Source organism: Rhinoraja longicauda, chromosome 16, assembly GCF_053455715.1.
Source record: "Rhinoraja longicauda isolate Sanriku21f chromosome 16, sRhiLon1.1, whole genome shotgun sequence".
NCBI classification, from domain to species: domain Eukaryota; kingdom Metazoa; phylum Chordata; class Chondrichthyes; order Rajiformes; family Arhynchobatidae; genus Rhinoraja; species Rhinoraja longicauda.
This window is the reverse complement of record NC_135968.1, coordinates 6,473,634-6,500,374: the sequence shown is the minus strand read 5'-3', so window position 1 is coordinate 6,500,374 and position 26,741 is coordinate 6,473,634. Positions and strand designations below refer to the sequence as shown.

General features: G+C 46.3%; 1 protein-coding gene across 7 annotated transcripts in view; it reads right to left on the bottom strand.

Annotated features, from left to right (window-relative positions):
- ccar1 (cell division cycle and apoptosis regulator 1) overlaps nucleotides 1-26,741 on the bottom strand; it is a 42,273-nt gene that overhangs the window by 5,704 nt on the left and 9,828 nt on the right. For 6 of the 7 annotated variants that reach the window (XM_078413109.1, XM_078413113.1, XM_078413110.1 and 3 more), the window contains 20 exons: nucleotides 24,467-24,511; nucleotides 22,968-23,030; nucleotides 22,790-22,822; nucleotides 22,228-22,415; nucleotides 21,168-21,282; nucleotides 20,224-20,407; nucleotides 18,182-18,311; nucleotides 17,471-17,623; nucleotides 16,230-16,455; nucleotides 15,176-15,289; nucleotides 13,665-13,831; nucleotides 12,636-12,846; nucleotides 11,531-11,614; nucleotides 10,585-10,773; nucleotides 9,551-9,742; nucleotides 6,388-6,642; nucleotides 4,953-5,091; nucleotides 3,441-3,523; nucleotides 2,574-2,714; nucleotides 948-1,074 (listed from right to left, as the gene is read on the bottom strand). In XM_078413109.1, the coding sequence (XP_078269235.1) occupies nucleotides 948-1,074; nucleotides 2,574-2,714; nucleotides 3,441-3,523; nucleotides 4,953-5,091; nucleotides 6,388-6,642; nucleotides 9,551-9,742; nucleotides 10,585-10,773; nucleotides 11,531-11,614; nucleotides 12,636-12,846; nucleotides 13,665-13,831; nucleotides 15,176-15,289; nucleotides 16,230-16,455; nucleotides 17,471-17,623; nucleotides 18,182-18,311; nucleotides 20,224-20,407; nucleotides 21,168-21,282; nucleotides 22,228-22,415; nucleotides 22,790-22,822; nucleotides 22,968-23,030; nucleotides 24,467-24,511 (2,839 nt within the window). The remainder of the gene's footprint in view (nucleotides 1-947; nucleotides 1,075-2,573; nucleotides 2,715-3,440; nucleotides 3,524-4,952; nucleotides 5,092-6,387; nucleotides 6,643-9,550; nucleotides 9,743-10,584; nucleotides 10,774-11,530; nucleotides 11,615-12,635; nucleotides 12,847-13,664; nucleotides 13,832-15,175; nucleotides 15,290-16,229; nucleotides 16,456-17,470; nucleotides 17,624-18,181; nucleotides 18,312-20,223; nucleotides 20,408-21,167; nucleotides 21,283-22,227; nucleotides 22,416-22,789; nucleotides 22,823-22,967; nucleotides 23,031-24,466; nucleotides 24,512-26,741) is intronic. The other variant, XM_078413112.1, reaches the window with a different exon arrangement.

Below are 26,741 nucleotides of genomic sequence, written 5' to 3'. Positions count from 1 at the left end.
AAGGCTTTTCCCCCCTCTTTTGTTATATTATTTACAGTGTACTACGTTTAAATATTCTGTTGCGCTGCTGCAAGAAAGAGTTTCATTGTTCTATGTGGGACGCATGACAAGAAAACACTCTTGACACTCGATGCAAGTTTATCATAACTTTCCCATTCCTTTGAAAATGAACAATCCTTGGTTTAATTTTTACCAGGCTCACGAACCTTCTTTAGGATTTTTGCTCAACAAATCTTTTGAACGTCCATCCCATTTTGATTCAACTATCCAAGTGTCCTACTGACTTCATCCTGTGGGAGTGCAGCGAAGGTTCACCAGGTTAATTCCCGGGATGGCGGGACTGACATATGATGAAAGAATGGATCGACTAGCCTTATATTCACTGGAATCAAGAAGGATGAGACGGGATCTTATAGAAACATATAAAATTCTTCGGGGATTGGACAGGCTAGATTGCAGGAAAAATGTTCCCGATGTTGGGGGAGTTCAGAACCAGGAGTCACAGTTTAAGAAGAAGGGGTAGGCCATTTAGGACAGAGATGAGGAAAAACTTTTTCACGCAGAGAATCTGTGGAATTTTCTGCCACAGAAGGCAGTGGAGGCCAATTCACTGCATGTTTTCAAGAGTTAGATATAGCCCTTAGGGCTAACGGAATCAAAGAATATGGGGAGAAAGCAGGAATGGAGTACTGATTTTGGAGTATCTGCCATGATCATATTGAATGGCGGTGCTGGCTCGAAGGGCTGAATGGCCTACAACTGCACCTATTTTCAATGTTTCTAATCTACAAACGTTATTTTCCCACCAAGGATGGCTGTTAATTCTATTACGAGGCAGTGAATTTGACAAATTAATTCTATTACACGAGGCATTGATTTCGAGCAGACAAAATAAGGAGACCACTTAGATCATTGTGAGGGGGCATTCAATAAATATGGTACAGTACCCAGCAGATTATCCGATTCCACCTCGTTCTCTGTTACTGGCGGCTTTCCTTCATCCTTTGAGCCATCTGTTAGCTTCCTGTAGGCGCAAGTCTCCCGTAGAATCACTTTATTGATTAACTTCTTAACCTGGGAACAAAAATTAAAACACTTTTTGATTGGGATACGAATATTGTTCTTTTTCCAGCTCCTCTTTCCTGATGGTCTTGGCTCTTGATATGCTATTACTCGATAGTTCTTAGGTACACGGGAGAATTAGGCCATTAATTCTGCACTGCCATTCGATAATGACTGATCTATTTTTCCCTCTCAACCCCATTCTTGTGCCTTATCCGCATTACTTTTGACACCTTTACTAACCAAGAACCCATCAATCTCGCTTGAAAAATATCTAATGAGCCGTCCCCCACAGACGTCAGTGGCAAAGATTAACCACCTTCTGGTTAAAGGAATTCCTCCTCTTCTCCATTCTTAAGGTACGTCCTTTTATGCTGAAGCCGAGCCCTCTAGTTTAGTTTAGAGATACAGCACGGAAGCAAGCCCTTCGGCCCACCGAGTCTGTGCCGACCAACGATCCCCCCACACTTACACTGTTCTACATGAACCAAGGACAATTTTACACATACACCAAGCCAATTAACCTACAAACCTGCACGTCTTTGGAATGTGGAAGGAAACTGAAGATCTCGGAGAAAACCCACGCAGGGTCACGGGGAGAACGTACAAACTCCGTACAGCCAGTACCCGTAGTCGGGATCGAACCCGGGTCTCCGGCACTGCAAGGCAGCAACTCTGCTGCTGCGCCACCTTGCCTCTCTAGTCCGAGACTCTCCCACTACTGGGAACAACCTTGCCACAGTCACTCTATCTAGGCATTTCATTTTTCAGAAGGTTTCAACAAGAACCACCCACCCACCGCCTTCATCCTTTTATCTGAATATTTTCTCTCTTGTCCACAGACAGAGTTCAAAAGGTAGCCCCAGCTGAGACCAGCTGACAGTACAGAATCTGAAGGTGGTGGGAATCTACTGACGGTTAAGCAGGGCATTGGGAAATCTTAATTTTCTTCCCTCCTGATCCAAGGATGTGTAATTACTAGACTTTGGACTTGAAATACAGCGCAGAAACAGGCCCTTCGGCCCGGCCGAGTCTGCGCCGACCAGCGATCACCCACGTACACTAACACTATCCTACACACACCAGGGACAATTGTCATCGAAGCTAATTAACCGACAAAACTGCCCCTCTTTGGAATGTGGGAGGAAACCCACATTGGAGAACGTATAAACTCCGTACAGACAGCAATCATAGTCAGGATTGAATCTGGGTCTCTGGCGCTGTAAGGCAGCAACTCAACCACTGCTCCACTATGACGCCCCTGCAAGGCAGCAACTCTACTGCTGCGCCACTGTGCCGCCTCTTCTACAAAGCCGAGAGACTACAGCATGGTTTCACCTGCACGACGGTCAGGGATCTTGGTGGCGTCTCTGCCCGATGGGCTCTGCCTGGAGCGGATTTTCTAACTTGGCTGACATTCTTGCCTTTGCGGAGTCATTGGTGACATGAAGTGCACCAGCTTCCTGTCTGGCATTGCATAAACTCAACCCGTTTCTAACAAAGAACTGTACCTGCGCACGTGAAAGGTGGAGTCCAAGAGTATAGATGATTTCCTCCAGATCCTTCTCCAGCAGGTAACCGCAGTAACTTTGATCAAAGTAAACAAAGGCGAGAAGAAGGTCCTTGTTGAAAGTGAACAGCTGCTTCTTTTCCTTAAAAAGTCAAAATGGGTTACATTTTATAAAAAGAGCAATTTGCTTAATTTGATCTTGAATGTCATGGGAATTATTTGCTGTACAGGCACCTCGTGTTTTATGCAGGGGTTACCTGCGGGATATCAAATGTTTTGCGTAGCAGACACAAGGTATGCAAAGAGTCATCACGTATAGGGCGCCCACAAAGTTACAAAGTGTTCAAGTATTCACTATCGTTTCCAATGGTGCCTCTTTGCTCTCGGTTGAGGGAGGGCTCGCTGGTGAACCGCATGAGAGGGAGAGGAGGCAGGGCCGAGGAAGAGCCGCGAAGAGACGTTGGGGTGGTGGGAAACAAGGTGCGATGGGCTGTTGAGAACAAAGAGGGACCCGGCGTGGGAGGGCCACCAAGAGAAGAAAAAGGAACTCCCACCCCCCTCCTGAGAACAAAGAGGGACTACCAGGACTCTAGTGATTACTTTTATAACTTGTAAGAAAATAACTGCCGATGCTGGTACAAATCGAAGGTATTTATTCACAAAATGCTGGAGTAACTCAGCAGGTCAGGCAGCATCTCAGGAAAGAAGGAATGGGTGACGTTTCGGGTCGAGACCCTTCTTCAGACTTTTATAACTTTGTTGCCACTAGATATGCTCCGACTCTTTGCGTATCTTGTGCATTGTATGTAAAGCCAAAGAACTTCACTGGACATGGGACAATAAAGTATCATTAAAACTGACTTCACACCTTGTCTTTGGAAGTGGGGTCTCTGGATCTCTGGGATCCTTCTCGCCGGTCATCCTTCAGATCTCGGTCGTCATCGTATCTATCTGTTGAGAGCAAAGCTTTTTAATAAAATAATACTTCACATGAAATATTGTATGGACAATGTATTATTTTGCTGCCAGGATATAAGTTATATTCCCTTACAGTCAGATAGCCTAAAGAATGGATTGATTGTTTTAAAGATACAGCAAAGAAACAGGCCCTTCAGGCCACCGAGTCCGCACCGTCCAGCGATCAGCCCGTACTGCATGCTATGTATGGCAGATGCAGTATAATGTGGATAAATGAAGTTATCCACTTTGTTGGCAAGAACAAGGCAGCAGATTGTTATCTGAATGGTGTCAGATTAGGAAAAGGGGAAGTGCAACGAGACCTGGATGTCCTTGCACATCAGTAACTGAAAGTAATCATGCAGGTACAGGAGGAAGTGAAGAAAGCTAATGGCACGTTGGCCTTCATAACGAGAGGATTTGGGTATAAGACCAAAGAGGTCCTTCTGCAGTTGTAAGTCCACACCAGGAGTATTGTGTGCAGTTTTGGTCACCTAATTTGAGGAAGGACATTCTTGCTAATGAGGGAGTGCAGCGTAGGTTCACGAGGTTAATTCCTGGGATGGCGGGACTGTCATATGATTAAAGAATGGAACGACTGGGCTTGTATGCACTGGAATTTAGAAGGATGAGAGGGGATCTTATAGAAACACTTAAAATTATTAAGGGATTAGACACGCTAGATGCAGGAAACGTTCCCGATGTTGGGGGAACCCAGAACCAGGGGGCCACAGTTTAAGAATAAGGGTAGGCCATTTAGAACTGAGATGAGGATAAACTTTCTCACCCAGAGAGCTGCGAATTTGTGGAATTCTCTGCCTCAGAAGGCAGTGGAGGCCAACTCACTGGATGCATTCAAAAGAGAGTTAGATAGAGCTCTTAGGGCTAGTGGAATCAAGGTGTATGGGGAGAAGGCAGGAACGGGGTACTAATTGTGGATGATCAGCCATGATCATATTGAATGGCAGTGCTGGCTCGAAGGGCCGAATGGCCTACCCCTGCACCCATTTTCTATGTATCTATGTACACTGGCACGATCCTACACACTAGGGACAATTTACAATTTTAACAGAGAACTTGGGTGATCAAAGGTCGGTATGGACTCGGTAGGTTTAAGGGCCTGTTTCCATGCTATATCACCACACAAACTAGAAAAACTAAAACAAACGTTTTGCAGAAAAAAGTGCTGGAGTTACTCAGCGGGTCAGGCGGCATCTGTGGAGGACAAGGAAAGGCGACGTTTGGGGTCAGGACCCTCCTTAAAGCTGGACGACCGAGGATAGGCCTGACCCCAAACGTACCCATGTCCCCCAGAGATGGTGCCTGACCCTCTGAGTTACTCCAGCATTTTGTGATTGCAGCATTCTTTGTTTCTCCATACACGTTCTCCAGCAGCAGAGACAAGTAACAGTCAAAAAGTTACCATCTTCATCGTCATCCTCGGCATCTTCTGCATCCAGAGGATCATAGTCGTCCATATTGGCATCCTCCTCCATTTCTTCATCCTCCTTCGAATCATTCCTCTTCCTGAAATCTTTCTCCTCCCTGTCCTTCTCTTCTTTCTGCAAGGTTACCGAAACGTATTATTTATTTTCTAAGTTCACGACGCGCATCGCCCGTTGGAAAATGAGTTTGAGTTTAGTTTATTGACACCCACACCGAGGTAGTGAAAAGTTTTTGTTGCGTGCTACCCAGTCAGTGGAAAGACAATACAATGATTACAATCGAGACATCTGCAGTGTACAGATATATGACAAGGGGAATAACGTGAATAGCGTTTAGTGCACGTCCAGTTAAGTCCGATCAAAGATAGTACAGGGGTCTCCAACGCATCTGCCTGCACATGATCCATATCCCTCCACTCCCTGCACACACATTGCCGCACTGGTGGGTAAGGCAAAGCAGCGCCTTTACCACCTTAGGCTGAGGAACTTCAGAGTGTCTCTGAGGATCCTTCATTGCTTCTACTCTGGGGCTGTAGAGAGCATCCTGTCCGGCAACATTAGAGCCTGGTTTGGGAACAGCTCTGCCCAGGACAGGAAGGCCCTGCAGAGAGTAGTGCATTCGGCAGAACGCACCATGGGAACTACACTCGCCCCCCTGCATGACCTATATATCAGGAGGTGTAGATCGAGAGCAAGCAAGATTATGAGGGACCCCTGCCACCCCAGTATCGGACTGTTCCAGATGCCACAGTCAGGCAAACGCCTCCGTTGCCACGCTGTGAAAACAGAGAGGATGAGACAGAGTTTCTTCCCACAGGCCACCAGGACTGTTAACTTTTATAACTCCAGGGACTAAATTTTGTCTTCTCTGTATTAACTTTAATTAATATGCTGTAACTATAATTCTTTTTTCTTTTTTTTTTGCACAATCCACAGGCATTGCCACTTTCATTTCACTGCACATCGTGTATGTGTATGTGACAAATAAACTTGACTTGACTTCCATGTGCCTATCCAAAAGCCTCTTAAACACCACTATCATATATGTCTCCACCACCACCCCAGGCAATGCGTTTCCCACCACTCTGCATACAAAGTCTTCATTCAACTTTCTCCCTTTAACCTCATAACCATGCCCTCTAGTGTTGGATAAAAAGTTCTGACTGCCCGCCCTATCCGTGCCTCTCTTCATTTTACGTACTTCTGTCAAGTCTCTCCCCAACCTCTGACAATCTGGAGAAAAGATTCCAAGACTTGTCTAACCTCCCCCTGCAGCTGAAACCCTCAAATCCAGCCACCGTTCTGGTAGATCTCCTCTGCGACCCCTCCAAAGCCCCCCCACATCTTTCCTGACTAGAACTGTACACAATACTCCAAATGCACGCACGACGCCAAAATTCCAATACTCCAAACCTTCATTCCATCTTTTTCCTCCTTCCGATCCTTCTCATCTCCAGATTTTCTTCTTTTGATTTTTGGCTCATTGTTCTCCTCCTCCTTCTCTTCCCTTTTCTCCTTTTTCTCGCCGTCTTTTTTGTCATCTTTCTTCTCTTTCTTCTCTTTGTCCTTCTTGTCGTCCACGGCTGGGAGAGCGACGAGCACCTTGTATACGCGATACCCAAAGTCTCTCTGCAGCATTTCATTGAAGAGTTCAGCAAACAGAGAGACCTGCAAGGGAAAAATGGGGGTGCAATTTCATTATGGTGAGGTAAGGACTCGAGAGCAGACTCGGATCAGCTATGATCGAATGGTGGAGGAGACTCGTCGGGCCGAATGGCCTGTTCTACTCCTGTGTCTTATGAACTCTTATACAAGTGGACAGAGGCACAAAATGCTGGAGTAACTCAGCAGGTCAGGCAGCATCGGTGGAGAAAAGGAACAGGTGATAAAAGAGTGGGGATAAATGGGTCCCTTTCGGAATGGCAGGCAGTGACCAGTGGGGTACCGCAAGGTTCGGTGCTGGGACCCCAGCTATTTACGATATACATTAATGACTTAGATGAAGGGATTAAAAGTACCATTAGCAAATTTGCAGATGATACTAAGCTGGGGGGTAGTGTGAATTGTGAGGAAGATGCAATAAGGCTGCAGGGTGACTTGGACAGGTTGTGTGAGTGGGCGGATACATGGCAGATGCAGTTTAATGTAGATAAGTGTGAGGTTATTCACTTTGGAAGTAAGAATAGAAAGGCAGATTATTATCTGAATGGTGTCAAGTTAGGAAGAGGGGATGTTCAACGAGATCTGGGTGTCCTAGTGCATCAGTCACTGAAAGGAAGCATGCAGGTACAGCAGGCAGTGAAGAAAGTAAATGGAATGTTGGCCTTCGTAACAAGAGGAGTTGAGTATAGGAGCAAAGAGGTCCTTCTACAGTTGTACCGGGCCCTGGTGAGACCGCACCTGGAGTACTGTGTGCAGTTTTGGTCTCCAAATTAGAGGAAGGATATTCTTGCTATTGAGGGCGTGCAGCGTAGGTTCACTAGGTTAATTCCCGGAATGGCGGGACTGTCGTATGTTGAAAGGCTGGAGCAATTAGGCTTGTATACACTGGAATTTAGAAGGATGAGGGGGGATCTTATTGAAACATATAAGATAATTAGGGGATTGGACACAGAGGCAGGAAACATGTTCCCAATGTTGGGGGAGTCCAGAACAAGAGGCCACAGTTTAAGAATAAGGGGTAGGCCATTTAGAACGGAGATGAGGAAGAACTTTTTCAGTCAGAGAGTGGTGAAGGTGTGGAATTCTCTGCCTCAGAAGGCAGTGGAGGCCAGTTCGTTGGATGCTTTCAAGAGAGAGCTGGATAGAGCTCTTAAGGATAGCGGAGTGAGGGGGTATGGGGAGAAGGCAGGAACGGGGTACTGATTGAGAGTGATCAGCAATGATCGCATTGAATGGCGGTGCTGGCTCGAAGGGCTGAATGGCCTACTCCTGCACCTATTGTCTATTGTGACGTTTCGGGTCAAGACCCTTCATCAGATCTATTGACGGAGGATCTGACGAAGGGTCTCGACCCGAAATGTCACCTATTCCTTTTCTCCAGAGATGTTGCCTGACCTGCTGAGTTACTCTGGCATTTTGTGTCTATCTTTGGTGTAAACCACATCTGCAGTTCCTCCTTGCACACTCTTATAGAAGTGGGTTCTGTTTTGAATGGAGATGAGGAGGTATTTATTTAGTCAGAGGGTGGTGAATCTGTGGAATTCATCGGCACAGACGCCTGTGGAGGCCAAGACATAGGGTATTTTTAAAGCAGAGATTGATAGGTTCTTGATCAGTAAGGGTGTCAAAGGTTACGGAGAAAGGGCAGGAGAATGGGGTTGAGGGGCAAGAAAAATATCAGCCATGATCGAATCATAAGATCATAAGTGATAGGAATAGAATTAGGTCATTCGGCCCATCAAGTCTACTCCGCCATTCAATCATGGCTGATCTATCTCTCCCTTCTAACCCCATTCTCCTGCCTTCTCCCCAAAACCTCTGACACCCGTACTAATCAATAATCTATTTATCTCTGCCTTAAATATATCCACTGACTTGGCCTCCACTGCCTTCTGTGGCAAAGAATTCCACAGATTCACCACCCTCTGACTAAAGAAATGTCTCCTCATCTCCTTGCTAAAAGAACCTTTAATTTTGAGGTTATGACCTTCAGTCCTGGACTCTCCCCCTTGAATGGCAGAGCAGAATCGATCAGCCACAATCGGATGGCGGAGGAAACTCGATGGGCCGAATGGACTAATTCTGCTCCCATGTCTCATGAATTCTTATATAATTGGGTTCTCCACTGAATGACATTAAGCAGTTTCAGGTAAAGCCGTAGAATTTTCAGGGGACGAGCTAACAAATAGGATTGAATAGTGAATGGCCTAGAGTGGATGTGGAGAGGATGTTTCCACTAGTGGGAGAGTCAAGGACCAGAGGCCATAGCCTCAAAATAAAAGGACGTACCTTTAAAAAGGAGACGAGGAGGAATCTCTTTAGCCAGAGCTGTGAAATTCATTGCCACAAACAGCTGTGAAGGCCAAGTCTTTGGGTATTTTTAAGACACAGATTGACAGATTCTTGCTTAGTAAAGGAGTCAGGGGTTACGGGGAGAAGGCAGGAGGATGGGGTTGAGAGAGAAAGACAGATCTGCCATGAATGAATGGGCCAAATGGCTTAATTCTGCTCCTATAACTTACGAATCAAAGTACGAGAGAGAGAGGGGGAATAACCAGGAAGACTGATGAGACATGGAGTGACACAGCATGAAAACAGGCCCTTCGCCTTGCCCACACCGGCCAACATGTCCCAGCTACACCAGTCCCACCTGCCCACGTTTGGTCTATATCCCTCCAAGCCTGACCTAGCCATAGACCTAACTGCTTCTTAAACATTGGGATAGTCCCAGCCTTAACTACATCCTCTGGCAGCTTGTCCCATACACCCACCACCCATTGTGTGAAAAAGTGACCCCTCGGACTCCTATTAAATATTTCCCCCTTCACCTCAAACCTACATCCTCTCGTCCTTGATTCACCCACTCTGGGCAAGAGACACTGTGCATCTACTCTCAGCATGAACAGGCACTTACTTCAAAAGAATGTTCTTTGTTATCTTCCAGTCGATAATCCAGAAGCACACTGAGGGACATGACACTGCAGTCAAACTTGCCGCCTTTGGCAGTCCAGTTCGGATGAACGATAATGGAAGACTCATCCGGGAGGACGTAGCGTCTCTCCCGCCGCTGGCGCTCGGCTTCTTCTTGCCGTTTCTTCTCGTCCTCCTGAAAGCGAAAGACAAGCCTAAGGCCCAGAAACACCACCAGCAGCTCCGTTAACACGGAATTTTGTTTAGTTCAGAAATACAGCGCGGAAAAAGGGCCTTCTGGTCTACCGAGTCCACCCCGACCAGCGATTCCCGTGCACCAGCCCTATCCTGCACACTCGGGCCAACTTACAATTTTTTACCGAAGCCAAATAACCTACAAACCTGGAAGTCTTTGGAGTGTTGAAGGAAACCGGAGCACGCGGAGAAAAACCCACGAGGTCACAGTTTAAGGATAAGGGGGAAGTCTTTTAGGACCGAGATGAGAAAGTTTTTTTTCACACAGAGAGTGGTGAATCTGTGGAATTCTCTGCCACAGAGGGTAGTTGCAGCCAGTTCATTGGCTATATTTAAGAGGGAGTTAGATGTGGCCCTTGTGGCTAAAGGGATCAGGGGGTATGGAGAGAAGGCAGGTACGGGATACTGCGTTGGATGATCAGCCATGATCATATTGAATGGCGGTGCAGGCTTGAAGGACCGAATGGCCTACTCCTGCACCTATTTTCTATGTTTCTATGTCACGAGGAAGCGTACAAAGTCTGTCCATACAGCACCCGTAGTCAGGATCGAACCTGGGTCTCTGGCGCTGTGAGGCAACAACTCCACTGCTGCGCCACCGTGCCGCCCCTTTTGTCAATGGTGTCACTTACCACAACCAACATCTCACTGATGGGACGGACCAGGTCCATCCAGATGTGCTAGACAGCATCTGGAGCACCAGCTTCAATCTGGGTGCTTGTTGCAACACGCACCAATGCCCCCTCTCAGCACAAAACTAAATGCAGAATGAGCAGACCGTACCACCTCTTTATCGTCCTCAGATCTTTTTTCTTCCTCCTCCTCATCCTCCCTTTCCGATTTCTCCGACTCCTTCTGCTCTTCTTTCTCGGTCTCGGTTTTGAGCTGTTTCGTCAGCCGAGCTATGAGCTGGGACTTCAACCCCTTGGAGCTTTGATTCCGACTTTCCAATTCTTTTCGCAGGTCATTCACCTGATTAAAAGAAAAGAAAAAGTAAGTTGACTTCAATTTGAGAACATCGCCTTTGACTTTCGGGCCGAATGCAAATCTGGCCTCTCCACCCATAACACGATCAGGGTTACATTTAAACAGCACATTTAAGAAACATTTAGATAGGTTCGTGGAAAGGACAAGTTTAGAGGGATATGGGCCAAATGCAGGTAGGTGGGACAAGTCTAAATGGGACATGTTGGTCGGTGTGGGCAAGTTGGGCTGAATGGCCTGTTTCCATGCTGTCTGACTCAATTAAAAACCTAGGAGCCATTTCATACTTGTTCATTGATAGCTACTGAGTAGACTTCGACCAAGTTCAATTGCACCTCTTGCTCTGGACTGTAGCTCGTGTAATTCTCATGCATCTCGTTCAGTGCCTGGATAGAGTGAATGTGGAAAGGACATTTCCACCAGTGGGAGAGTCCAGGACCAGAGGCCATAGCCTCATTAATAGGACATACCTTTCGAAAGGAGATGGAGGAATTATTTTAGTCAGAGGATGGTGGATCTGTGGAATTCATTGCCACAGACAGTGGTGGAGGCCAAGTCACTGGATATGTTTCAGGTGGAGATTGACAGATTCTTGATTTGTACAAGTGTCAGGTGTTATGGGGAGAAGGCAGAAGAATGGGGTTGAGAAGGATAGATCAGCCATCATTTAACCTAATGCCCATAAAACAGCAATATTTACTCAATTTTAAGAGATTTAAGAGCAAATAAAAGCACTTGTTACTACCTTCATTGTCTTTGGGTCAAGTTTTGACCAGTGTGTGGGAGTAGAGATTTCTTTACTCTCTGCATCATCCTTCTCTTCCTCCTCCTGTTCAATTAAACAAGTTAACAAGAATAATCAGCAAAGTCTTTCCGATTCTGGAGAACGTACTTACTCATTTTTGTTTTTGTTTTTTTTGAAACAAGAGTTGCCATCTGTGCAAGTAGCAAAGGTCACAACCGCCCCTCAGAATGAACTCCTCCTTAATGTTACTTAAATAAAACAGTTCACTGCTACATGAAACACATACACACACACTTTAACTGATCACATGCCACTCATCAGCCAATCTAAGCCAGATCTGTGGAACACAAAAGAGTGATCAATGACATCAAACGAAAGGACTCGGGATAGGGAGGGGGGGTGGGGGTTGGGGGGCTCACAGACACTGCTGACCCTTGGCGGCCAACGCAGTGTGTGCTTCCCGTCCCCTCGGAATAGGTTCCAAGCCCCCCAAACTAGTCAAGTGCCTGCTCCACACACCCCACTGCACGAAACTGTGGCTCAACCAACTGACCTGCAAATCAAATACTTCTGAGAGGGTTTGTGTGCACCCAATGATTGTGTAGGCAAGCGATAACGCACTAAGAGTTAAAAAAGAAAGGAGAAAGGGGATACGGAAAAATTTGGAAAAGTGGTAGAAAAATGTCTGTAACCAACTAGCGGCTCCTGCCCAACTCAGCAACTGGTGATAAGCTTCCAGCATTCATTGTTCTCTCTTTTGGGGTACAAAGTAACCAAATCTTAATATGCAATTACCAATCGGCAAAATGAAAATTCAGTTTTTCAGTCATACTACCTTCCTCACTCTTTTATTTTGGATTAATTGAGAGATGAGAGCATTTAAGACTGAACGAAAAGGACTTAAAGAGCTGGCAGCTGTATGACCAGTTACTGAAGCTTTGCATCTATGTCTTGTTGAATGCGTGTAATGCTCGTAAACAAGAGCAGGTTATTTGGTGTGTGTGTGTGTGCGTGCGTGCGCTGCGCTTGTTTTTTTGTTTTGTTTTTGTGGTTGTGTCCCTGTGCCTGTGAGAAGCGGAAATGGAAGAGGATTAGCGTTCAGTGCCTGTTCTCCATCAGCCTCCTTGTGTTCAGCCTGGAGCTTCTCAGCCAGCTGCTGCTTGTATCCACGGGAGAGAGCTTCCCACTCTGAGCGGGTGGGAAGGCAATGCCAAACATCCGGCAGAAATATAACCACGGCCTCCACATGGGCTGGAACCGTTCGCCCCTTGTGGTGCTCCTCGGGGCGATGATAACGGATCTCTGCAAAACGGTACCTGTTGCAAGGGAAGAAGTGTATTGGAAAGGAAAATTCTATCAGATATCACATAGACCCTAAACGACTCGAAGGACATCAAGCTCGAGAAATCCGCCTTTTGCACAGTTCAATGTCACTTAACTGCAAGTGCGGGAAAACCAAATGGGCAACAGTCGGCTCTCTCCGTTTATCGGAACAGGAGCCCCAGTTTATATTGTCGCCAGCGATTAGCTAGAAACTTTTAACTGGATAAAATCTTTGAAGTATGTGTAAGTCTTTGTTTAATGCCTTGCAGATAAATGACACCAGCTGTGCAGTTCAGAAGGGCTGCATCACTTAGAATTTATTTATATATATAGATATATATATATAAAAAAAAGGTGGAAAAACAATTCTATAATCAACCGAACAGCAAAAATATTCATCCCAGTGACGACTGCCGCTCCACGCCCGACTTTTCTTCAAGGCATATAACGTACAAGCACAACACATTGATGTAAAGTATTAATGCAGATTTACAGAGTTTAAGCACGTCTACTGATATAAATGCCAAAGAGTGAACCTACAGTTTTTAAGAACATAACGCGTTTCCAATGTCATTGTTATAAGGTAATGACATCTCTCGCGTTATACAAGGCATGCACTGCCACATAACGGGTGCCATAATCGCAGAACTAGCGGTAGGACATCGTGTTTTTACCTGGAACATGACTGGCTGCTAAGCAAGAAAATAATGACTCAAAAAATATTAAGACATATTTAAGAAAAGAAATACAGAAGTCTCAAGTGCTTACAGGCAGAGGGGGGGATCTGCCCCGCTGCTGGTTTGCTACTTACCACTGCGTGCAACCACTCAAGTCAATGCTTGTCAGGGCCTTACAACAGCGGATAGCTGTCTTAATCAGGACCGAAGGGTCAGTGTCAGGGTTCGGACCGTCCAGCGAGGGAGACCAGTGTCCTCCAATCGCCATGGCTTCATCTTTGCCCTTCATACCCACCAAGAACTGTAACACAGGACAAACAAAAAAAAAAACTAAAAATCGCAGAAAGGTTCAGAGCCAACCACCTCTTCTTCAGCTTTCTCCTCCCTACTGCAGTCAGCCTGAAGAAGGGTTCTGACCCAGAATGTCACTTATCCATGTCCGCCAGAGATAGCTAAAGAAGGACCCCAAACCAAAACGTCGCCTATCCATGTCCTCCAGAGATTTTATTAGGGATAGGAGATCCAGGCCATTCGGCCCATCAAGTCTACTCCTCCATTCAATCATGGCGGATCTATCTCTCCCTCCACACCCGATTCTCATGCCTTCTCCCCATAACCTCTGACGCCAGTACTAATCAAGAATCTATCCATCCCTTTCCTAAAAATATCCACTGACTTGGCGTCCACAGCCTTCTGTGGCAAAGAATTCCACAGATTTACCACCCTCTGACAAAAGAAATAAATTTCTCCCCATCTCCTGCCTAAAAGAACTTCCTTTAATTCTGAAGCTATGACCTCTAGCCCGAGTGGAAACATCCTCTCCACAACCACTCCTTCCAAGCCTTTCACCATTCTGCATGTTTCAATGAGGTGCCCCCTCATTGTCTGATGTCTGAAGATGGGCCCCGACCCGGAAAAAATCACCTAACCATATCCTACAGAGATGTCTGAAGAAGGGCCTTCGACCCGGAATATCACCCATCCATGCCCCACAGGCACGCTGCCTGACTCGCTGAGTTACTCCAGCACTTTGTGTAAGAAGGGACCTTTTGCGTCAACCAGCATCTGCACTTCTTGGTTCCGCCAGAGATACTGCCTGAACCCGAGTTACTCCAGCATCATGTCTTGTTTTGCAAACTACCATCTGCAGTCCCTTGTGTCCGCATGAATATTAAGGCAGCCACAAAATTATTAATGATTTGAGATACAGCGCGGAAACGGGCCCTTCGGCCCACCGAGTCCGCGCCGTCCAACGACCGCCTGTACACTCGCACTATCCTACACCTATGGACAATTTACAATTTTACCAAAGCCATTTAACCTACAAACCTGTACAACGTGAGCGTGGGAGGAAACTGGAGCACCCAGAAAATCTGTTTGCCAAATCATTGCCGCGATGCATCATGATAAAATGTTTTCTGCTCCAATTGCGACAACAATCCTCAATGTCTACACTCCCAACTGTCTTGTAATAAATGCCAATGTGCCTCGCTAACTACCAAAATCCTGCTTTTCTTATGATGGTCCACAGATGCCCATTTTTAACTGCCAGATCTGTTGTGGCTACCCCATTTAGAAACTATATGCTACAATTTTTTAAAAAAAGGAATCCACCCCTGTGCAATCTCTCGTGGAAACAATTTACCTTTATTAGCCTTGCAGGATGCTGGAATCCCTCTCGTACCTCCTGCGAATCTTCAGCAAGGGCACAAGATTTGTGGAAGAGTTCGTCCATACCGGGGCTTGCCAGCAGCATAACCTTGAAGAATAAGACAGTACATTTACTCCAATCAAGAATTAAGCCAAAAAAAAAAGTAAGATTGACACAAAAAGCTGGAGTAACTCAGCGGGACAGGCAGCATCTCTGGAGAGAAGGAATGGGTGACATTTCGGGTCTCGAGGTCGGACAAACCTGTACGTCTTTGGAGCGTGGGAGGAAACCAGAGATCCCGGAGAAAACCCACGCAGGTCACGGGGAGAACGTACAAACTCCGTGCAAACAGCACCCGTAGTCAGGATCGAACCCGGGTTTCTGACGCTGTGAGGCAGCAACTCTGGCGCTGTGAAGCAGCAACTCTACCGCTTCGCCATCACCACTCACGTTCAGCATAAATTGCTATTCCTTCCTTGTACTTATCTAGATTCCAATATCTGCAGATATAAATAACCGCAGATGCCGGTTAAGCACAAAAGGGTACAAAGTGCTGGAGTAACTCAGCAGTTCAAGCAGCATCTCTGGAGAACCTAAATAGGTGATGTTTGGGGTCACCTTTCTACGGAGTGATTACAGTGGGGGAGAGAAAGTAAACTGAAAAAGCTACCTGTTCCCTTTTCCAGCTCCCACACACTCCCACCCACATCGGGCCAGGTCAGTCGTGGCGTGGGGGGCCGCGGAGAACAAAGATGGACCCAACGTGGGGCCCTCAAGAATAAGGAGGGACCCAGCATGGGGGGGGGGGGGGGGGGGGGGGGAGGGGGGGAGTCGCTGGGACGAACATTACTCTAATGAGGGCATTTGTAACTTTGTTGGAAACCGAAACATGGCGACTCCTTTGTGTACTTTTGTGCACCGTATGCAAAAACCATGAATTTCACTGGACCCATGCGTACGTGTGACAATAGAGTATCATTGAATTGAAAGCAACAGAGAATGCCCAGTCCAGCAAAACAAATGCCCAGTCCAGCAAGAAGACACCGACCTTTGCGCTGTACATATGGTCCGCATCTGGTGGGTCAAGCACTGCGGTGATTTTCTCCAGGGACTCCACCTCCTTGTGCACGATGTGGAAGTTGCATTGGTTTCCAAGCTGAAACGGTCTATTCAGAAGGAACGCATCGACCCACGTGAACTGCGTATCGAAGAAGTCACTTGGGATGTAAAGATTCTGGTATCGGCGGCGAAGCTCCATCATGTCACAAGACAAACTGCATGTCAAAAAAAGGGGAGAAAAAGAAGTGTCATCAAAACAGTTACTGCAGCAACCGGGACTTTGTGACAGATGAAAAGTGATTAACCTTAAACATTAACTCCGTCGATAGACATAAATGCCGAAGAAGGGTCCCTTCACACCCTTCAGTCTGAAGAAGGGTCTCCACCTGAAACATCACCTGTTCCTTTTGTCCAGAGATGCTGTGTGACCCGCTGAATTACTCCAGCATTTTGGGTCTATCTTCAGTGTAAACCAGCACCAGCAGTTCCTTCCTACACATCTGCAGTTCCTTCCTACACATTAACTGTTACTCTCACCAAAGACGCTCTGAATATTTCCAGCAATTTCTGTTTTGCTTCAGTATTTCCAGCAGCTAGTTTTTGATTTTTTTTTAAATGTTGCATTTTCTAACTCAATAAATGCTGTATCCTTCATCTGTGCACTGTGGACTGCTTGACTGTGCTCATGTATAGTCTTGTCCTTGACTGGATAGCATACAAACAAAAACTTTTCACTGTAGTAATAATAATAATCTAAAGTAATATAACAGTCTGGGGTTGAACTAATTGCCTCTACTCAATTCTTTGCATTCTCAGCATAAGCAATTTACAGATTTTTTCGACATCGAGGTTTCTGATTTGCACTGAATGGGTACCGGTCAAAGTTTATAATAGAAAATAGATACTAATTATTTATCTCAATTAAGAAAATGGCGGCAAACATGCAAGTTAAATATTCTGAATATATCTAGTCTGGTTTAAACATATGCATTGCAAGGATCAGATGTGCAGACTTGGGTGCAGGCAACATATGCCACACCAATGGGGAGAAACTATTCTGCAAAACACCAACATCTCTTGCCTCAAGGAATCCAAAAAAAGTCCTTCAACACAATTTTCCCTTTTCCTTGTTATTGAAATTAAACGTTGTTCGGATACACAAAGCGACAAGAACAATAAGCGGGACGAAATGCGGTCACCACTGGTGTCTTCGTCAGGCTTTGCACGTACCAATCCAAGGAAAACTTAGAGAACTGTACAGTGTAGCGAGACGTGTTTCGCCTCTGCCTTCGCGGCGACCTGTCCCTCTCTCGGCGCGGCGATCTTTCTCGGGATCGTTTGCGCTGGGGTGACCTGTCACGTGAACGCCTTCTTTCCCGGTCTCTGCACGAGGAGAAATAAGATAGAAGAAAACTCACTTCTTCTAAAAATTTTACATTTATGGTTTCTTTACTGTCATGTGTACCAGGTACAGTCAAATACATTTTGTTTTGCGCACAGCTCTGCAAGGCTATTCCTGTCCATGTACATAAGCACATGTGCAGGAGGCGGCCATGGTGATGCAGCGGTAGAGTGGTCGCCTTACAGCGCTGGAGACCCGGGTTCGACCCCGACTACGCGTGCTGTCTGTACGGAGTTTGTTCGTTCTCCCCGTGACCCTCGCGGGTTTTCTCTGAGATCTTCGGTTTCCTCCCACACTCCAAAGATGTACAGGTATGAAAGTAAATTGGTGTGTGTGTAAATTGTCCCTGGCGCGTGTAGGATAGTGTGCATGTGCGGGGATCACCGGTCAGTGCGCACTAGGTGGGCCGAAGGGCCTATTTCCACGCTGTGTTTCTAAACTAAATAAACTCGACTATGAACAGAACAACGTCCCATATTTTGGAGACCACCGAAGCTCTGTGCTAATCACGGAGTATTATTATGGATTACTTGCTGTACCTTCTTTCATCTTTCCTGGTTAGCGATATTTCCAATCTCTCGTGCCGGGCGATGAATCGAGACGGCGGCTCAATCCTCCTCATGGGCTGTGGCTGTGGCATTACTCGCACCGGAGGCTGCAGCAACCCAGCTGCAAAAGAACACAGAAGATAGACAGCGTGTAGGAAAGAACTGCAGATGCTAGTTTACACCAAAGATAGACACAAAATGCTGGAGTTACTCAACGGGACCGGCAGCCTGTTAAAAGGAATGGGCGATTCTATCACTGGATGGAAGGAATGGCCGACGTTTCAGGTCAATAGACAATAGGTGCAGGAAGAGGCCATTCGGCCCTTCGAGCCAGCACCGCCATTCAATGTGTTCATGGCTGATCATTCTCAATCACTACCCCGTTCCTGCCTTCTCCCCATACCCCCTGACTCCGCTATCCTTAAGAGCTCTATCTAGCTCTCTCTTGAATGCATTCAGAGAATTGGCCTCCACTGCCTTCCGAGGCAGAGAATTCCACAGATTCACAACTCTCTGACTGAAAAGGTTTTTCCTCATCTCAGTTCTAAATGGCCTACCCCTTATTCTTAAACTGTGGCCCCTTGTTCTGGACTCCCCCAACATTTGGAACATGTTTCCTGCCTCTAACGTGTCCAACCCCTTAATAATCTTATACGTTTCGATAAGATCTCCTCTCATCCTTGTATTCCAGTGTATACAAGCCTTAGTCGCTCCAGTCTTTCAACATCCCGCCATTCCGGGAATTAACCTAGTAAACCTACACCGCACACCCTCAATAGCAAGAAGGTCGACACCCTTCTTCGGACTGAGCGTCAGTTACAGAGATAAGGAAGTGTAAGAGATCAAAAGAGATGGGGATCAAGGAAAATGTAGAGTGGACCATTGTTAGCTAGGAGAATGGACAATGCAAAAGAAAACATCCAGGTCAGCATGGACAAGCTGGACCAAAGAGGCCGTTTCCATGCTGCATAACTCTTTGGCAACAAACCATCTTGTTGAATCCTCCATATCGCCTGGCTGCATAAGTGAACCGATGTCAGTGTGCTCCCACACACCAACATCCCAGCATTTGGGCTCCATTTACACTCAAGTCACATCTGATGAGTGGACCGCATGGACCATTATTATGACCCGAAACGTCACCCATCCACGTTCTCCAGTGATGCTGCCTGAACCGCTGAGTTACCCTGTCAAGCACTTCCCGCCCACCTGTGCCACAGACAGTTGGTCTGAAATTAGCCGCATCGGTAATCTCAGAAACCAAAGAACTGGATTAGAAGGAAGCATCTCTGGAGAACATGGATAGGTAACATTTCGGCTCAGGACTCATCAACCGACTTTTTTTTTTTTTAATAGACACGTTTCAACTTTAATGGCCAATAATTGCAGGGAGTACAGAGAAGGTTCACCAGATTGATCCCTGGGATGGCAGGACTTTCATATGAAGAAAGACTGGATAGACTAGGCTTATACTTGCTGGAATTTAGAAGACTGAGGGGGGATCTTATAGAAACATATAAAATTCTTAAGGGGTTGGAGAGGCTAAATGCGGGAAGATTGTTCCCGATGTTGGGGAAGTCCAGAACTAGGAGTCACAGCTTAAGGATGAGGGGGAAGTCTTTTAGGACCGAGATGAGAAAACATTTCTTCACACAGAGAGTGGTGAGTCTGTGGAATTCTCTGCCACAGAAGGTAGTTGAGGCCAGTTCATTGGCTATATTTAAGAGGGAGTTAGATGTGGCCCTTGTGGCTAAAGGGATCAGGGGGTATGGAGAGAAGGCAGGTATGGGTTACTGAGCTGGATGATCAGCCATGATCATATTGAATGGCAGTGCAGGCTCGAAGGGCCGAATGGCCTACTCCTGCACCTATTTTCTATGTTTCTATGAAAGATTTAGATGGGTATGGGTCAAATGGGACTAGTGTAGATGGGGCATCTTAGTCGGCACGGAGGGGTTGGGCCGAAGGGCCTGTGTCCCGTGCTGCATGACTATGGCACTAAAGTAAATGTGGATCAGTGATGGTTGGCTTACGTTTCTGTTGTGGTTGCTGGAGCAGAGGTTGGGGCTGTGTGCCCAGCAAAGGAGTGAGCGGAGCTGCTGCCATGGACGCCTGCATCAGGGACTGGGCCTGTGATTGTGGGGGGACACCGTAAGGCTGCCCCCCAAGAGACTGCATAACAGATGGCGGCGTCTTGATCAATGGCTGGGTCTGACTCTGGGAAGTCAATGGAAAAATAATTAATTACAACCGTTAAAGAGACAAAAAATATTAAAGGCTTTACCTTGTAATTTGGTACACCGCACGCTTTGCAGAATATTTATGCTGCCAGGTTTTAGAAGATGCAGGGGAGACAAGAACTCCAACATTCAACTCTGAATTTGTACAGTGCGGCCCAGAGTTCACAATGACCATTGATTACCATGTAATCCCACTTTCTCATCCACCCCCTGTACACAAGGAGCTATTTAGAGGCCAATTCGGGGCGGCACGGTGGTGCGGCGGGAAAGTTGCTGCCTGACAGCGCAAGGGACCCAGGCTCGATCCTGACTAGAGCCGCTGTCTGTACGGAGTTTGTACGTTCTCCCTGTGACCGCGTGGGTTTTCTCCGGAAGCTCCGGTTTGTCCCCACATTCCAAAGACGTGGGTTTGTCGGTTAATCTGCCTCGGTAATTTGTCCCAAGTGTGTCGGGCAGTACGAGCGTGCGGGTATCGCTGGTCGGCGGGGACCCGATGGACCAAAGGCCCTGTTTCTGCGCCGAATCTCAAAACTTTAAAAAACCTAAACTATTAATGGAACAACGTCCAATTGACTGAAAACCATCAAAGCTCAATACAAGATTTATGAATCGGGTTTTGCTGTCGACTGTGATCTGCTGTTGTACCTTCTTTCATCTTTCCTGGTTTCCGTGCTGTATCCTGAACAAAACTTTAACAAGTGAACAACCTTGAGCTAGCATCAGGAAGTAAAACTTACTTGATTGGGCAGTGTCTGTATCCGTTGTGCGTTCCACTTGAAAGGCATGTTCGGATTGTAAGCAGCTTCCACCAGGACCCTGTCTCCCACTTGGGGGGCTTTGCCTTTCACAGCGCTGGGGTACACATGGAACATATTATCAATGGATTAAAGCAGCACAAGGATTTAACATGCACACAATTGAATAAGAAAATTACCTTTTCATAAGTTCATTAGTTATCGGAGCAGAATTAGGCCATTTGGCCCATCAAGTCTATTGCGCCATTCAATCATGGCTGATCTATCTATCCCTCTCAACTTCATTTTCTTGCCTTCTCCCCATGACCCCTGACACCCATACTAATCAAGAATCTATCAATCTCCACCTTAAAAATATCCAGTGATGGCCTCCACAGTTGTCTGTGGCAGATTCCAGTCTCCACCCTCTGACTAAAGAAATTCCCCCCCCACTCCTTTCTAAAACTGCGTACTTTTATTGAAAACTTGCTTTCCCTCTCTCTCCATCCCCTCCCCCTTCCCAGTACTCCAACCAGTCTTACTGTCTCCGACTACATTCTATCTCTGTCCTGCGCACTCCCCTGACATCAGGCTGAAGAAGGGTCTCGACCCGAAACGTCACCCATTCTTTCCCTCCAGAGATGCTGCCTGTCCCATTGAGTTACTCCAGCATTTTGGGTCTACCTTTGGTATGAATGTTAATTTCTTCAACTTCAAGTAACCCCAGCATTTCCTCTCTCTCTATCCCTCCCCCACCCAAGTCGCACCAGCTTCTCGTTTTCACCCAACACACAGCGAACAATGGTGTTTCCTTTATCATCATTACTTTTTTGTTTATCTTTCATTATCTTCAATCTCTCTACATTATCGTAGATTTCTCCCGTTTTCCCTGACTAGTTTGAAGAAGGCCCTCGACCCCATCCCTTCCCTCCAGAGATGCTGCCTGTCCCGCTGAGTCACTCCAGCTTTTTGTGTCCGCCTTCGGTTTAAATCAGCATCTGCAGTTCCTTCCTGCTCTGTTCCTCTCTCGTTTAAGGTTAAAGATTAAAAAAAGAACACCTACCTCAGCTGAAAAAACACATCCTCATCCACAAATCCAAATGTATCATGAAGTTTGGTCACAACGCCGGTAAAGACGCGCTGCTTCTGGGGCTGATTTTGTTTCTGGGCGGAGCGCGGCGTTGGGTAAGAGACGGTGATCTGTGCCGTTGTCTGCGGTGCATTGAGGTTCGTTGGCATAGCCACTGCAGGCTGGGAAAAAAAACAACTGAATTAAATATCCCCCAAAGTGAACGAGAAGTCACAAACATTTCACAGAAGATAGACACAAAAAGCTGGAGCAACTCAGCGGGCAGGCAGCATCTCTGGAGGGAAGAAACGGGTGACGTTTCGGGTCGAGACCCTTCTTCAGAAGAAAACGTCGCCCATTCCTTCCCTCCAGAGATGCTGCCCGCCCCGCTGAGTGTGTCTATCCAGCTTTGTGCGCCTATCTTCGGTTTAAACCAGCATCTGCGGTTCCTTCCTGAGCATTTCACTAAGTTGTGGAGCAAACACATGCTGGTTTGAAGAGTTTGGGTTTCTGCAAATTTAATTGCGTAATAGTATGCAAACAAAATAAACTTTACCTGGGAAAGCAAGGCTTGCTGCGGCTGCTGCAACTGAAGAGAAAGGAGAGAGTCAACATTTGCGTCTAGTTCCTTAATGATCCAAATTTTCAAAATGATCAACAGGATTCGATCAGGCTCTGATCCTTTTAAAAAATCCCTCCAAAACTAAATTGGCGGACACAAAGTGCTGGACTACCTCAGCAGATTCAGAAGAAGGGTCCCGAGACGAAGCATTGCCTATCCACGTTCTCCACACAGGCTGAAAGAAAGAACAGGAGACGCTGGTTTAACAAGGAAAGACATAAAATGCTGGAAGAACTCAGTAGGTCAGGCAGGCAGCCATCCCGGAGAATGGGTTCAGGACCCGAAATGTCACCTATCTGTGTTTGCCAGGGAAGCTGCCTGCCTGGCTAAGTTACTCCAGCACTTGTCGTTTTTTTTGTAAACCAGCATCTACAGTTCCTTGTGTCTCCACCTAATTAACAGCATGGACTTTCTCCCAACTTCACAAAGACACCAAAATTCAGGACGTGGTAATCAGACAGTCAAGAGGCCTACGTGAAGTTTAAACCCCGAGCTCAACCAGATGCCATGTTGGCTCAATTAAATTTCACCCAGATGTCATAGAATCTAACAAAGATGTCTCAACAGATCTCCCTCACAACTGGAACTAAGTCAGAGCAAGACGCTTTTTTGTTTTTGATGGAGAATATATCTGCATCTCCCAAAATAATCAAAACCCAGCTCTCACCCACCATTCTTTATTGGAACCGGTTTCTCATTAAATCCCCCATCTTGCAAGTAAAGAGGTAGTTTCAAACGCAGCATATATTGTTTTGCAGATTAACCTAACGGTCATAATGTCATACAGTGTGGAAACAGACCCTTCGGCCTGACTTAACCACATTTCGACCAACACGCCCTTTCTGCACTAGTCCTACCTGCCTGTGTTCATAAGGTCATAAGGAATAGGAGTAAAACTAGGTCCTTCGGTCCATCAAGTCCGCTCTGCCATTCAATCATGGCTGATCTCCCTCTCCCTCCTAACCTCCTTCTCCTGCCTTCTCCCCATAACCTCTGACACCTGTACTAATCAAGATATATTTGCCCCCTATCCCTCTCCTATCGACGTATGTGTCTAAATATTTCTTAAACATTGCGATAGTACCTGGCTCAACCACCTCCTCTGGCAGCTCATGCCACACACCCATCACTCTGTGTGTAAAAAAAGGTTACCCCCCAGGTTGCTATTATTTCTCTCTTCCCCCCCCCCCCCCCCATCTTAAACCTATGTCCACTGGTTCTCGATTCCCCTATTCTGGGCATTTACTTGATCTCATGACTTTGTACACCTCTATAAGATCACGCCTCATCCGCCTGCACTCGAAGGAATAAAGTCCCAGCCTGCTCAACCTCTCCCGAGAGCTCGGTCCTGGCAACATCGTCGTAAATATTATCCGCACCCTTTTCAGCCTGACCAGATCTTTCCTGTAAGATGGTGACCAAAACTGAACACAAGACTGCCCCACAAAATATCTACCTTTAACATTCCACCTGATAATTTTTATCAGTGGTTCATAATGATAAAATTTTATTTGGAATACATGGCCCTTTACAGAAAACAGCGATAAGTTAGTGTTCACATCTGCCAACTGCTTCACTCATGCAAGACTTCAGAGATTGTTTTGCACATACCTGCTGCTGGACACTGTAAATGGTTTGTTGGGGCTGCTGATATTGCTGAAAATCAAACAGACAGCATCGTGAAAAGACTGAAAATAGCAAAATTCGCTGCCATCCGTCACGCGTATTCCATTACATCATGCAACTAAACTCCCAGCAATATCTCTTCTATCACGTTTATCACGGAGAAAATGAGAGATTCTGGACATTGCTTTCACAGGATTGTCCACACTCTCAACTCTCTATCCCATTGAGGGCTCTACACAGTCATAGAAACATAGAAAATAGGTGCAGCAGTAGGCCATTCGGCCCTTCGAGCCTGCACCGCCATTCAATATGATCATGGCTGATCATCCAACTCAGTATCCTGTACCTGCCTTCTCTTCATACCCCCTGATCCCTTTAGCCACAAGGGCCACATCTAACGCCCTCTTAAATATAGCCAATGAACTGGCCTCAACTACCTTCTGTGGCAGAGAATTCCACAGATTCACCACTCTCTGTGTGAAAAAAAACTTTCTCATCTCGGTCCTAAAAGACTTCCCCCTTATCCTTAAACTGTGACCCCTTGTTCTGGACTTCCCCAACATCGGGAACAATCTTCCCGCATCCAGCCTGTCCAACCCCTTAAGAATTTTGTAAGTTTCTATAAGATCCCCCCTCAATCTTCTAAATTCCAGCGAGTACAAGCCAAATCTATCCAGTCTTTCTTCATATGAAAGTCCTGCCATCCCAGGAATCAATCTGGTGAACCTTCTCTGTACTCCCTCTATGGCAAGAATGTATTTCCTCAGATTAGGAGACCAGTCAACGTTTATCTTTAATTTGGTTGGCGCTAGAGACCTTGCAGTGAAATGCTTAACACAAGGACTTAAAAAATGGGTCAGGCAACAAAGACTGAGGTAAAGCCATAGGAAAGTTAAGGGGCAAAAAGGCAGCCAGCATCATCAGAGGCCCACACCACCCTGGCAACACTCTCATTCCACTCCTGCAATCGGGAAGATGGTACGGGAGCCCGAAAACTGTAATGTCCAGGTTCAGGAACAGCTTCGTCCCTTCAGTCATCAGGCTATTGAACACTACAACCTCCAAATAAGCTCCGAACTACATGGACTTGGGGGCATTGGTTTTATCTTTTTGCACTTTGTTTATTTTGTGCGTGCGTGTGTGTGTATGTATAATAAACATAAAAAGTGCAGTACATAAAGCTGTTGTAACTCAGCAGGTCAGGCAGCATATATGGAAAAAAGGAATAGGTGACGTTTTGTGTCGAGACCCTTCTTCAGACTCACTCTGATAATAAAGTTGGATTAGATGTGCAAATGGGTGGTTGATGGCCAGTGTGGATTCGGTGGGTCAAAGGGCCTGTTGTCATGCCCTATCTCTCCCCCTCTCTCTAATTACCTTCCTCACAATTAAATTCCTCACAGTTCTTTGGCTTGTTTTTCTTTCAAAAATAGACAATGCCACATATGTCAAAAATAGACAATAGACAATAGGTGCAGGAGGAGGCCATTCGGCCCTTCGAGTCAGCACCGCCATTCAATGCGATCATGGCTGATCATTCTCAATCAGTACCCCATTCCTGCCTTCTCCCCATACCCCCTGACTCCGCTATCCTTAAGAGCTCTATCCAGCTCTCTCTTGAATGCATTCAGAGAATTGGCCTCCACTGCCTTCTGAGGCAGAGAATTCCACAGATTCACAACTCTCTGACTGAAAAAGTTTTTCCTCATCTTAGTTCTAAATGGCCTACCCCTTATTCTTAAACTGTGGCCCCTTGTTCTGGACACCCCCCAACATTGGGAACATGTATCCTGCCTCTAACGTGTCCAACCCCTTAATAATCTTATACATTTCAATAAGATCCCCTCTCATCCTTCTAAATTCCAGTGTATACAAGCCTAGTCGCTCCAGTCTTTCAACATATGATAGTCCCGCCATTCCGGGAATTAACCTAGTAAACCTACGCTGCACGCCCTCAATAGCAAGAATATCCTTCCTCAAATTTGGAGACCAAAACTGCACACAGTACTCCAGGTGCGGTCTCACTAGGGCCAAATGACACAATTGTCCCTCTCCTCCCATTGTCCTGCCGTTTTGGATTAGTCCTTGTTGCCCGAAAAGGACTAATTAGATGGTGAAGATGGTTGCCTGGATAGTGAAGGCGGTTCTCAAAGATTACAGCAGGATCTTGATCGGTTGGGCAGGTGGGCTGAGGAATGGTTAATGGAATAGAATACAGAGAAGCGTGAGGTGTGGTATGTTGGGAAGTCTAACAAAGGCA